The 13,648-nt window shown below is 54.4% G+C and overlaps 1 protein-coding gene across 2 annotated transcripts in view; it reads right to left on the bottom strand.

Annotated features, from left to right (window-relative positions):
• Positions 1 to 2,619: 2,619 nt before the first annotated feature.
• IMPA1 (inositol monophosphatase 1) overlaps positions 2,620 to 13,648 on the bottom strand; it is a 28,751-nt gene continuing 17,722 nt past the window's right edge. Inside the window, exons 5-9 of one of the 2 annotated variants that reach the window (XM_079796060.1) lie at positions 9,554 to 9,599; positions 7,216 to 7,324; positions 6,099 to 6,207; positions 4,147 to 4,298; positions 2,620 to 4,000 (exon numbers count right to left, since the gene is read on the bottom strand). In XM_079796060.1, the coding sequence (XP_079652186.1) occupies positions 3,885 to 4,000; positions 4,147 to 4,298; positions 6,099 to 6,207; positions 7,216 to 7,324; positions 9,554 to 9,599 (532 nt within the window). In that variant the 3' untranslated portion in view covers positions 2,620 to 3,884. Of the gene's footprint in view, positions 4,001 to 4,146; positions 4,420 to 6,098; positions 6,208 to 7,215; positions 7,325 to 9,553; positions 9,600 to 13,648 lie in introns of those variants that run through there. The other variant, XM_079796061.1, reaches the window with a different exon arrangement.

Here is a 13,648-nt window from a genome sequence, read left to right as displayed (position 1 = left end):
GCCGCTTGCGCGAGGCGGTGAAACACATCACACCACGCGGAGAGGTGTCCTCCCTCCGGAAGCTCGGGGTGCCTGCCTCTGCCCCACACCGCTCGCATCGCCCCCAGATTGTTTCTCCCAGGCAGATGGGTTTAGGGTTCATACCCCCATCTTATTCTGAGGTCAAGAGGCCAGTTCCTGGAGTAAAATTGCTCTTAGTCACCGTCTTGAGTTTATTTCATACCTGCCGAGCTCCCTGGAGAACCCTCCCAGTGGACGGACCTTCCCGGGAGGAGCTTTATCTCCATCTGCTCCTTCCGCCTCCTGCAGTGACCCCTCCCTCCCACAGTGTCTGCTGCCACCTCTGGGGGGACCCTCCTGGCTGACCAGTCCTCCCTTCCTGAAACCTAGGTGCTCTTCGGCGCCTCTGCCTGGATCCTCCCCCCTATACCGCCCCCCCCCCCCCACTCCTGCTCAGCAAGTCCAAGATGAGCTCCGCTCTCCCTAGCCTCCCTGAGCTTGGACCTGTCCTCCCCGGGTCCCGCTGCCACAGCCACACAGCCCACGGGGCGGCTGTGGTTAGGAAGAAGCTGCAGCCTCGGATTCTAACTCGGACGCTGAGCACGTTGCTGTGGCAAATCCTCATGTCATCTGGTCTCAGTTCTCTAAAATGAGTGGGGCTCAACTTTTTCAAATGCAATTGAGCTCTATGTTAACTGCAGGCCCACAAAGCGCTGGCCGTTAGCTCTAAGCACACGGCGTCTGCTGTCTGCACCCCGGGACCGGCCAGGCCCCGCACACTGGCCGTTAGCTCTAAGCACACGGCGTCTGCTGTCTGCACCCCGGGACCGGCCAGGCCCCGCACACTGGCCGTTAGCTCTAAGCACACGGCGTCTGCTGTCTGCACCCCGGGACCGGCCAGGCCCCGCACACTGGCCGTTAGCTCTAAGCACACGGTGTCTGCTGTCTGCACCCCGGGACCGGCCAGGCCCTGCAGCAAAGCGCTGGCCGTTAGCTCCCTAGTGAGAGCCCAGCAGGTGTGGAGGGCGCTCAGCTCACACCTGTGTCAGAGCCGATGCCAGGCTGTGTCACCTGACAGCTCACACCTGGGTCTCCCGGAGCTTCCACCTGGGAGTGACCAGTGACCCGAGAGGGAAGTCTGGCTGCCGGGCAGACGCACGGGTGCAGCCCTTCTCAGCCATGTTGGCTGTGGGCAGACAGACAGTCAGCGAGGGCATCTTCCCTCCTTGAAACCTGCCCAGACAATCTACGGACCCCTCACTCCCAGTAATCCTGGGAATCGCTCTCCAAAGCGCCCACAAATTAATGCCTTCGGGGGGACAGCTAGCAAGGAACGGGAGCAAGCAGGGGTGGAGGTGGAAAGGTTTGGGGCCGAGCAAGAAGGGCCCTACCGTGGGCAGGGCAGGGCCCTCAGACGTCATCACGGCTTCCCAGGCCAGCCCTCAGCTGGTGCCATGCCTGAGTCTGATGAAGGGCCGTGGCAAGTAGTTGCTTTTTGATAGAAAACTTTAAAAATCGTTCACTGATCAACACAAGTGCTTGCATGACCTCATTCACACACTTTTATTATTCCCCTCACGTCTCACCAGCGCCCCTCGCCTTACAGCCAGCCCCCTGGGAAAGGGGAGCAGGACGTGGGAGCGGCTTTGGGAGTGGGCCGGTTATTTGACAGTGACACTGGGCTCTACTGGTGGAAAGGCGTTCTCAAGTATAACAGGGCCCACACTTCGCTTATGTCTGTGGTTAATGAGCCCCTGAAAGCTAAAGCTGGACAATGCTGAGTCGAGGCCACAGGACAGGCAGTACCTATGGCTTTGCCGAAAGGAAATAAGTTGACCCACAATGCAGGGTATTTCACTTTATGAAGAAACTACCCTGGTTTTGATACTGTATTATTAAACCAATGAGGTTATTTGAAGGAAAAATAAAATGTTTTCCATGATGAAAATGCTAAAGTATGATTCCCTATGTGTAGTTTGCCATCTAGTGGTCATCTGTGGAAATAAAAAGGCCGCTACAATAGTTTCAAATCCGGCATTCACCCCATCAGCAAAGGGATGACTCTCAACCACATTTCAGTGTGAAGACACCCAGTCGCACCATGAAGCCCTCCGAGGCTGTGGAGGTGGCGAGGGTGAGTCGCTGAGGAGGCCATTCCTGAGAAAGCAGCTCACTCCTGGCCACCCAGAGTCCCCGGGCCCCTTACCAAAGGACAGCCGGCCGGGCCACAGCGCCGACCAAATAAGTCCGATTCCCTCAGGTGGGACCAAGCAATGCTGTTCAAAAGCCCCAGGTGGTCCTCCTGGCAGCCAGGTGAGGACACCGCTGGGCCGGGGGAAGACTGTGGGTTCCCGCTGTCCCGCTCTCTACCTGAGTTTCACCGCTTGTACCGTGAGCAGGGAGCGGGCTCATTAAATAACATCCACGCGCCTCGTAAAAAGGAGGACAACTGCTCTCCTGACTATTGTGGGGATTAATTAGGATCACGGTGTCAAGTGCTACACAGTGCCTGCTATAGTGCTCGACAAATGCTAAATATTAAGGCTATTTCTTATTTTTAAAAAGTATTATGAGTTAAAAGAAATAACAAAAAGGTAGTTTAAACTATAAACCTTAATAAAAATTTCAATTATACATTTTATTTAAAATGTTATTCATGATTGTCTTAATTAAAATATATTTAATTGCAAGAATACAGTATGAGATGTTTTACTGCACGTGGCCAACAGCACAAACGCACAATGATAACACTCAAGTCTTAGTACCACAGTTTAATGTGAGACGCGCACAATGAAATAGCCCTGCCCTGAAAACTTCCGTTCCCTCCAACACCAGGCTCGCATAAGCCTATAACTAAACTTAATAGTCTGTTCACAAGCCAATAAACAATAAATAAATCTTTAAAAGCATCTATGAACTGAAGCAATTTTCTTTTTGAGCGTGATAAGCCAAAGACCTTAAGGAATATTGAAAGGCTGAATAGAAACTGGTCGAAACGAAGTGAAACGAGGAGTTTAAGAAGGACCAAGCTCAATATCATCAATCCCGTCTATCTGCCCCATGCAGTCTCCGGCGCTCACCCGGGTCCCTCTGAGCACAGGGAGCCGCAGCACATGCAAGGCAGGGCCCGGCGATACACTCACTGCGGAAACGCCCACCCCCGGCGGGGTGGCAATGGGAACGTGCAGAATGAAATGTTTTAGGAATGGTAATGTGAAATATAAAGGGTGGCTAGATAAGTCTCACTTCAAAACCTGAAGTGATCGCACAGAATGGTGAGCTCTTCACTTCTGTATCTGCTATAGCCAGGAGCTGCTCCCTCCAAGAGCCTCGTGGTTTCAATGCTTTCCTTTGGACAGCCGACCGCCTGCCAGGTGCCTGCCAGGGGCCAGCTGAGCAGCCATGCATAAAGCAAGGCTCTCTGCAAAGAGAGAAGCCCGGCCCGGGCAGGACTCACCACACTCCTTACAAATCAGTAAAACACGGCTTTTCAACCTAAAATTACTTTCCATCTAAATTCTTTTCCAAAAGGTTGACTTTGTAATTAAGAATGCTTAGGTACATCAGTAGCGAGTCAAAATTTCAGAGGCTCATACCGACTCGGAAACTGAACGCTCACTACTTTGGTGGACGAGATACCACCTCATCAGCTGCCAAAAGGTACATTCTTACACGGAATTTTACAACAATGAAACATTTCCACTATCCGTGCCTACCTAGTCCTAGGACAATATGGAACAAGTAGCAATTTTTAAACCTGGACATCAAGACAATGCAAGCCAATCAGATTACAGGGCTGAAATGAAGTCCTAAATTTTGTGATACCATCAGTGTCAGCAAATCTGGGCGAGCAGCCGGCGTGGCCGCGGGTGAGGCGGTGAGGCTCAGTCTTCGTCGTCTCTTTGAAAGGGCACTACCTGGATTTCTCTGGCTATTCTCTCCGCTAAGGTTTTACTGCCCGCAGCAATGATTCTCCGCGACATCAAATCGAACGGTCCCCCTGAAATCAACCAAACAAGGAAGAGAGTTACGTCTTGTACCGAAACCACTCCTACAGAACTCGTATGGTGACAGGCACTACGCCAATCATAACATTTTAAGCCCAACAGATGGGGCAGGAAGACGCTTTCCCGCCGCATCCGCTACCTGTCACGTCCATCAGCACCCCGCCGGCCTCAGTGACAATGATGCCCGCTCCTGCCATGTCCCAGCAGTGAATGCCCATTTCGTAATACGCATCCGCAGCTCCGCTGGCCACAAGGCACATGTTGACAGCTGCTGTCCCGACTCCTCGGATCCTAGCAGACAGCATTTAGAAAGGAGATTGGAAAAGGAATTCTTTCAAATGAGGTCTTCCTTCGCGTCAGTTCATTTTCAGTGTCGACTGAGACCATCTGAACCCGTCTACAGGATACATACCTAATTTTAAATTAAATAAAAATACATAAAAACCTAATTACTGTGGTGCACCACAGAAATGACCACTCTCACAAAGTAATTTAATAAGATAAACATTACAGCCATGACATTTTCAGGGGGAATGGCAAATATTAAATTCCACTACCGTGCACGGGTGTGTGTATAACCACATTTGTCGAAACCTGGTAGGAAGGACTGACTACTTTTGGTATCACAAAGATTTGACTCTGCTCCCTGCTCAGCTGCTAATAAGTGTGTTGGGACTTTTTTGGCTGATAAAGTCTTTCCCGAAAACAACAACAATGAAATGGAAGAAAACTGAAACTGACATCCATCCAATCTCAATGAAACATCTCAAAGAAGTAGTTGTAAACATAGATGTTAAATCAGAAATACAAAACCTACACGCAGAAAAAGCGGGGAACAAAGCCCAGGAAGAAATAAAACGAGATGACTGAGCTCAGGGAAATGATGACTGAGCTCAGACTGTAATTCAGGGAGCCCTAATGAAGCGGCTGTGAGTGAAAGCCAAATCAAAGCCCCAAGGAAAAGCAGGAAAAACTTGAGTAAAAGGGTCAGAAAGAAAGTGGCTGAAATGGAAGACAGAGACCTCGCCTACTGGTGTCTGAAGAAGAAAATAAAAGCAGACCTGAGTTAATATTTAAAACTATAACTCAAGAAAGCTTGGAGCCCTAGCTGGTTTGGCTCAGTGGATAGAGCATTATCCTGCGGACTGAAGGGTCCCAGGTTCAATTCCGGCCAAGGGCACATGCCCGGGTTGCAGGCTCAATCCCCAGTAGAGGGCGTGCAGGAGGCAGCCAATCAATGATTCTCTCATCATTGATGTTTCTCTCTCTCTTCCTTTCCCTTCCTCTCTGAAATCAATTATATACACACACACACACACACACACACACACACACACACACATATATACATATATATGCGCATATATATATATGAAAGCTTGGGGAAAAAAGACACAAATCTACGCTGAAGGAGAAAACTCTCCCAGATGTGAAATTCCAGAACAGGTCCTTGTAAAACAACCAGACCTCAAAAGTGAAACGGAAAACAAAATCTCAGAGGCTCCATATAAATCAAGAAATAGTTTAAATGCCAAGAAAATTAGGCTGGCATCAAATGTCCAAAAACAACATGCAAAGCAGAGGTGGCTAAAGAGGCAGGACAGCCCACGGCCACCCCGCCCGGCGCCTGGATCCCCGCGGAGGACGGAACACTGCAAAGGCTGGATGTCATTAGATCCCCTGACCACAGCGAGCATGGACGGCAGATTAGAGAACAAGTAAGTTTATGAAGTCAGCAACGCACTGTGGCTATGGGAGAGAATACCCCTGCTCCTAGGAAGTAGCAAGCTGCAGTATTAGGGATAAAGAGCTATGCTGCAAGTAACTTACCTTAAGACCGTTCAGGGGAATAATAAAAGGATAAAACAAACGGGGTAAAATATTGATAGGTGAACTGGGCAAAGGGTATACTGCTGTCTTTTTACCTTATTTCTGCAAATTTTGTTAAGTTTTAAATTATTTTCAAATAAAAGTTTTTCAAGTTACATTAGAAAATTAGAATTATGGTCCTGATCCCATGTCCAGTATGAACAGGTCACGGCTACGAGGAATTCGCCGTGTGGCCCGTGGCCGCGGGCACAGCCTACCTACCCGTGGATGGGGAGGCAGAGCAGCTTCTCCATGTTGGCGAGGACGGTCCGCACGGTCTCCGGCGTTCGGGAGGAGCCCAGCTCTGTCACCAGGAGTGCCTTGGTGACATCTAAAGGGAAATGACTTCAAAAATCACTCATTCAATAAGAATTCTGGTAAAAAAAATCAACACTTGTGATTCAGAGCAAAACAGGACATTCTTAGCTCTCTTCCTAGTTGTGTCAAATCTGTTTACTTCTAAGCCTTTAAATCTTAAAATATGGATACATTTGTTATACCTCAGAGGTCATTCTATGAGAGTCTAGCTTTTTAGACCATTCCCCCAAAATGCAGAATACAACCAACTTACCTGCTTACATAATAGCTTTAGTGGGAAATGAGCAAATACCTTAAATATTTAACCACACAGTTTAATTAAACACTGTGTAGGGCAGAATAATTATAAAGAGGGGACGAGTTGCTGGCAGGAAAGCGACCACTCCTTCAATTCTGAGATGTACATTTTTCACACATTAGCGTCTTGACAATCGGGTCTTAGAGTTCAATAAAAAGATAACGAAATAAATGTCTGCCCTCAAATTAAGTGTTTGAGGAGAAAAATTACGACAGTGTGGGAGGATTCTGAATTTAGATGGTTTTGCAAGGATCTGTAAGTTCTTGGTGCACTTAAAAATCTGATGTGCAAACTGAAAAACGCTGGGCGTGGCTTATGGGGAAAGGTCCTCAAACCCTCTCAGCTGTCATGCAGAGAGAAGGCTTACCTGTCAATCATCCAGCTCTTACCGAATGTGCATGCGTCAGTTTTAGTGATTCCTAAATTTACGTTTCCCTGATTTACTGCCTAATGAGTGGTCCCACCGCCATCAGCTCAGAGCGAGTCTACAAAGAATCCGCGAGGCAGTGGCTGCAATAAAGCGCCATAACCTCCGTCCCCAGCCCCGCAGCGATGCCCCGAAGTGTGGTTTGCTCAATTCCACCAGCTTCCCCACTTCCACTACCACATTCAAACTCCACTGGGAGCAAAAAGCAGGGAAAATAAATACAATTTATGAGTCAGGTAACACTCCAAACCATAGGACAGGAGCAGATGCTATCGCCCCAGCCACGGGCAGCCTACCTTCCTGCCGGGAGACCTGCAGCTTCTGGCCGTTACAGAAGGCGCCCCGGCCCCTCCTGCCCGTGTACATCTTGTCCTCCACGCAGCTGTACACAACTCCAAACTCCATCTGCAGGCGGAAAGCAGCTTCCTTACAACCCTGGGTGTTTGTGGTGCTCACCCTCAGTAACAGGAGAATCCGGTACACTGACAAATAATGTCTCAAATGGCTACACAGCGGGACACGGAGAAGGCTGACTTCTAGATTCTCGGAGGGAAGAGGTCCCAGCCATTTAGAACCCTCGCAGCGCCCACTGTGGCCCCCCTCCCTCTCGCCCAGAGGACAGAGCTGCCTATTTTCCAGGGCCAATCCTTCCTCCTGAGTGTGGCTGCTACCCTCTCCTGCTGCTCCCTCCTCTGGAATATCGATTCTGGTTCCTCTTCACCAAGCTCTCCCTCCCTTACAAAACCTTTAAAATGTTCATTCTTTTCCCTTCCCCGCCAAAGAGTAGTCTATACTCCGCCTCTCCCCTTCCCCTGTAACACACTCCAGTTTGGCCTCTGCCCTGACCACCCATTCTTCTGAAACTCCCGCAAAGAGACAGTCATGGACTCCACGGCCCTGCCTTCTCCGAGACGGAGCCAGGGAATCCGGAGGCTCCGCGTCTGCCCAGGACTCAGTCCCCCGCTCACTCACTAGCCAGTGGGCGTGTCACTTCTTTTAGGACCTCCTTCTCTGCTGAACCTTTGAAAGTTGTGTACATCAGCGTTTTCCATTCTTCACGTCCCTTTTAGCTCTCCACTGTCCGGCAGCCCACAAATCAACTACCACTGGCACCGTGGCTCCGTCAACTCCACCATCGCAGGAAGAACCTCTCTCCTAGGAACCGCAACCAACGAGGCCGCACACTCACCACCTGCTCACACCTCCATCCTTCCCCACTCTCCTTCCAAACATGTTTTAATCCTGAGGTTTTTTTTCTTTATAGAGTGGGAGGGAGGGAGCGAAGGAGGGGGAGAGGGGGAGGGAGGGGGAGAAGAGGGGAGGGAGGGAGGAAGAGAGAGAAGCGTCGATGTGACAGAGACACACTGACTGGTTGTCTTCCATACATGCCCCGACTGGTGCGGGCCCTGGGCCAGCAATGGACCCCAGACCCTGCGGTGCTGGGGCCGATGCTCTAACCACCGAGACACTGGCCAGAGCTCCTCCTTCAAATTCCGTCTTGAGGACACTTCCTGGTTTTGGCATTTCCTCAGCTATTCTCACTGCACCATCTTAGTTCAGAATCCCGACACGGCTGCAAACACCTGTAACTGCGCTTAGAACCTCCCCTGACCGCGCCCTCCCCCCCCCACCCCCGCAAAAACAGGCCTCAATGCTGTGGTGCAGGCAGGCCACAGCCTCACAGACCTCCACGAGCAGCTTCTCCCTGGACTGCCCGGCCTCGCCCAGGGCTTCACACAGCCCTCCCGGCTCCCCACCCACCAGGCTCTTTTCCAAGCTGTTCCTTCTGATGGAAATGCGTTCCTTTTCTTCATGTCCCAAGGCCCAAGCCACCCGGTCAAATCGTAAGACCCTTCCGTTAGGAATCTCCTCAAACCCCTCCTGGCAGATGCCTGGACCCACTCACACTCCCGCGGTAGGTTTTCAGCATCCACCACAGGACCCCATCTGCCCCACAGCTAATGGCGCTGACTGGGAGTCGAGGGCGGGACCGCACACCGTGCAGGGTGAGCACACGAGAGAGAACGCTCGCTCGCTCGCTCGCTCGGCTCCTTCGCACGTTCCCCCGGCTCACAGCCCCGTGGCTAATTCCATGCTCACTAACTTGTGTTTTCATTTCCAGCAACTCTTAACTCCCTTGTCCATGCTGATCAATACATCACAAGCCCCGTGAAGACAGGGTCACAGAAGAGACAACAGCACTCACTGTTTATCAACCAGCAGCCACGCAGCATGGCAATGCCCGAGCTACCCCCCGCTCTGCCGGGCTTGCACACCACGGGTTCGGGTTCCAGACACGCTGCTCTTCCACCCGGGCCCTGGCCTTTCACCGACACCCACGGAAGCGTGCTAGCTCGAACCCCACTCTCCCTGTAACCACTGACTCGCTCACATATGCCGTGGTGACTAAATCAGTGTGTGTATTTCTCCCTTAAAACTCCTGCTGCTCAAAAAACATTGAATGTTCTTCCCTGGGAAAAGTACCATGATAATGTTAATACTCCTGTAGCTTAATTCACAACAATGCAGCTGTATAAATTGAATACAGAGACAAACCTGTACGTACTATGGAGACAGTTACTCTTTCTCAGAAATGACAGCAGGCATGTTACCAGCTATAATTAAACAGCGTACCTCTTTATTGACAACAAAGCCGATGGAAACAGCCACAAAAGGAAATCTTAAAAAAAAACACATACACATACAAATTTACCAATAAATACATCTTCTCACAATATAATTGCTTATAACATTTTCCATATAAAGTCTCATTCTTCTGCCCCACAGCGGTGTGTACAGTATGCAGCCTTTCGTGTACATGAGGGCCGGGGCTCGGGGACACAGATGCAGACACACAGGGGACCTCTGTGGCAGCGAGCAGCTCTGAGAGGAGACACCCCCAGAGACGGGCCTGAGAAACCGGGGACAGAAATGGGAAGGCCCCTTCGCTCTCACGCCATTTCATATCTTTTGAATGTCGAATACCACAAATATAGTAATGATGTACGGTATTTTCTCAAAAAATAAAAACAAATGTTAAGAGATTTTACACTGACCACGGCTAAAAAGAAGTTCCTTTTCTGTGGTCATTTCTCCCCCAGCTGGACCTGTGAACACAGGCGTGGCCTGCACAGAATACACTGTTACTTGTCTCCCTTGAACCCCCACCCAGAGCCTCACACTGCGAGGTGACTGGTAGCCACATGGTTGCTATGGCTGCATGGCAGTCTGAAGACAGGGTGGTCACTTCTGACTCAGAAGAGAACCAAGATAAAGAAAAGACAAAATGGCTTCAATATAACTATCTATAATAAAAAAAGCATAATATGCTAATTAGACCAGACGACCTTCCGGATGAAACCGGGGCTGCGAGGGCCAAGCCCCTTGCACAGATTTCGTGCATCAGGCCTCTAGTTAAAAATAAACATTTTTAGAAATATGTAGTCGCTTTTATTTTAACAAAAATGAGACCGTTCTATACACACTGCATTATAATCTTCTTCTGGGTACAACATCCAGGGGCATCGTTCCACATCCCGATCCACCACCTACAGAGGCTACATCTTGGTTTACAATATAAACAATTCTGTGTCCCTACAGGCATGCCCAGCCACAGGACAACTCCCTGATCCCACCCAGCGAGGCTGCTCACGTTCGCTCACCGGCAACTCCAACAGGCTCTCCCCCACGCACGCCCTGTGTGCTGCCCTGTGTGCTGCCCTGTGTGCTGGGCCCTGTGTGCTGGGCCCTGTGTGCTGCCCTGTGTGCTGGGCCCTGTGTGCTGGGCCCTGTGTGCTGCCCTGTGTGCTGGGCCCTGTGTGCTGGGCCCTGTGTGCTGGGCCCTGTGTGCTGGGCCCTGTGTGCTGGGCCCTGTGTGCTGCCCTGTGTGCTGCCCTGTGTGCTGGGCCCTGTGTGCTGGGCCCTGTGTGCTGCCCTGTGTGCTGGGCCCTGTGTGCTGGGCCCTGTGTGCTGCCCTGAGTGCTGCCCTGTGTGCTGGGCCCTGTGTGCTGGGCCCTGTGTGCTGCCCTGTGTGCTGGGCCCTGTAGCTGGGCCCTGTGTGCTGCCCTGTGTGCTGCCCTGTGTGCTGGGCCCTGTGTGCTGCCCTGTGTGCTGGGCCCTGTGTGCTGCCCTGTGTGCTGGGCCCTGTGTGCTGGGCCCTGTGTGCTGCCCTGAGTGCTGCCCTGTGTGCTGGGCCCTGTGTGCTGGGCCCTGTGTGCTGCCCTGTGTGCTGGGCCCTGTAGCTGGGCCCTGTGTGCTGCCCTGTGTGCTGGGCCCTGTGTGCTGCCCTGTGTGCTGGGCCCTGTAGCTGGGCCCTGTGTGCTGCCCTGTGTGCTGCCCTGTGTGCTGGGCCCTGTGTGCTGCCCTGTGTGCTGGGCCCTGTGTGCTGGGCCCTGTGTGCTGGGCCCTGTAGCTGGGCCCTGTGTGCTGCCCTGTGTGCTGCCCTGTGTGCTGGGCCCTGTGTGCTGGGCCCTGTGTGCTGCCCTGTGTGCTGGGCCCTGTGTGCTGCCCTGTGTGCTGGGCCCTGTGTGCTGGGCCCTGTGTGCTGGGCCCTGTGTGCTGCCCTGTGTGCTGGGCCCTGTGTGCTGCCCTGTGTGCTGCCCTGTGTGCTGGGCCCTGTGTGCTGCCCTGTGTGCTGGGCCCTGTGTGCTGCCCTGTGTGCTGGGCCCTGTGTGCTGGGCCCTGTGTGCTGGGCCCTGTGTGCTGCCCTGTGTGCTGGGCCCTGTGTGCTGCCCTGTGTGCTGCCCTGTGTGCTGGGCCCTGTGTGCTGCCCTGTGTGCTGGGCCCTGTGTGCTGCCCTGTGTGCTGCCCTGTGTGCTGGGCCCTGTGTGCTGCCCTGTGTGCTGGGCCCTGTGTGCTGGGCCCTGTGTGCTGGGCCCTGTGTGCTGCCCTGTGTGCTGGGCCCTGTGTGCCAGGCCCTGTGTGCTGGGCCCTGTGTGCTGCCCTGTGTGCTGGGCCCTGTGTGCTGGGCCCTGTGTGCTGCCCTGTGTGCTGGGCCCTGTGTGCTGGGCCCTGTGTGCTGCCCTGTGTGCTGGGCCCTGTGTGCTGCCCTGTGTGCTGGGCTCTGTGTGCTGCCCTGTGTGCTGGGCCCTGTGTGCTGGGCCCTGTGTGCTGCCCTGTGTGCTGCCCTGTGTGCTGGGCCCTGTGTGCTGCCCTGTGTGCTGGGCCCTGTGTGCTGGGCCCTGTGTGCTGCCCTGTGTGCTGGGCCCTGTGTGCTGGGCCCTGTGTGCTGCCCTGTGTGCTGGGCCCTGTGTGCTGCCCTGTGTGCTGGGCTCTGTGTGCTGCCCTGTGTGCTGGGCCCTGTGTGCTGCCCTGTGTGCTGGGCCCTGTGTGCCGGGCCCTGTGTGCTGGGCCCTGTGTGCTGCCCTGTGTGCTGGGCCCTGTGTGCTGGGCCCTGTGTGCTGGGCCCTGTGTGCTGGGCCCTGTGTGCTGCCCTGTGTGCTGGGCCCTGTGTGCTGGGCCCTGTGTGCTGCCCTGTGTGCTGCCCTGTGTGCTGGGCCCTGTGTGCTGCCCTGTGTGCTGGGCCCTGTGTGCCGGGCCCTGTGTGCTGCCCTGTGTGCCAGGCCCTGTGTGCTGGGCCCTGTGTGCTGCCCTGTGTGCTGGGCCCTGTGTGCTGGGCCCTGTGTGCTGCCCTGTGTGCTGGGCCCTGTGTGCTGGGCCCTGTGTGCTGCCCTGTGTGCTGGGCCCTGTGTGCTGCCCTGTGTGCTGGGCTCTGTGTGCTGCCCTGTGTGCTGGGCCCTGTGTGCTGGGCCCTGTGTGCTGCCCTGTGTGCTGCCCTGTGTGCTGGGCCCTGTGTGCTGCCCTGTGTGCTGGGCCCTGTGTGCTGGGCCCTGTGTGCTGCCCTGTGTGCTGGGCCCTGTGTGCTGCCCTGTGTGCTGGGCCCTGTGTGCTGGGCCCTGTGTGCTGCCCTGTGTGCTGGGCCCTGTGTGCTGGGCCCTGTGTGCTGCCCTGTGTGCTGGGCCCTGTGTGCTGGGCCCTGTGTGCTGGGCCCTGTGTGCTGCCCTGTGTGCTGCCCTGTGTGCTGGGCCCTGTGTGCTGCCCTGTGTGCTGGGCTCTGTGTGCTGCCCTGTGTGCTGGGCCCTGTGTGCTGGGCCCTGTGTGCTGCCCTGTGTGCTGCCCTGTGTGCTGGGCCCTGTGTGCTGCCCTGTGTGCTGGGCCCTGTGTGCTGGGCCCTGTGTGCTGCCCTGTGTGCTGGGCCCTGTGTGCTGCCCTGTGTGCTGGGCCCTGTGTGCTGGGCCCTGTGTGCTGGGCCCTGTGTGCTGCCCTGTGTGCTGGGCCCTGTGTGCTGCCCTGTGTGCTGGGCCCTGTGTGCTGCCCTGTGTGCTGCCCTGTGTGCTGGGCCCTGTGTGCTGCCCTGTGTGCTGGGCCCTGTGTGCTGCCCTGTGTGCTGGGCCCTGTGTGCTGCCCTGTGTGCTGCCCTGTGTGCTGGGCCCTGTGTGCTGCCCTGTGTGCTGGGCCCTGTGTGCTGCCCTGTGTGCTGGGCCCTGTGTGCTGGGCCCTGTGTGCTGGGCCCTGTGTGCTGCCCTGTGTGCTGGGCCCTGTGTGCTGCCCTGTGTGCTGCCCTGTGTGCTGGGCCCTGTGTGCTGCCCTGTGTGCTGGGCCCTGTGTGCTGCCCTGTGTGCTGGGCCCTGTGTGCTGCCCTGTGTGCTGGGCCCTGTGTGCTGGGCTCTGTGTGCTGCCCTGTGTGCTGGGCCCTGTGTGCTGCCCTGTGTGCTGGGCCCTGTGTGCTGG

This window comes from Cnephaeus nilssonii (assembly GCF_951640355.1).
Source record: "Cnephaeus nilssonii genome assembly, chromosome: 18".
NCBI lineage: Eukaryota > Metazoa > Chordata > Mammalia > Chiroptera > Vespertilionidae > Cnephaeus > Cnephaeus nilssonii.
The sequence above is the reverse complement of the archived record's forward strand: the minus strand, read 5'-3'. Positions and strand labels throughout refer to the sequence as shown.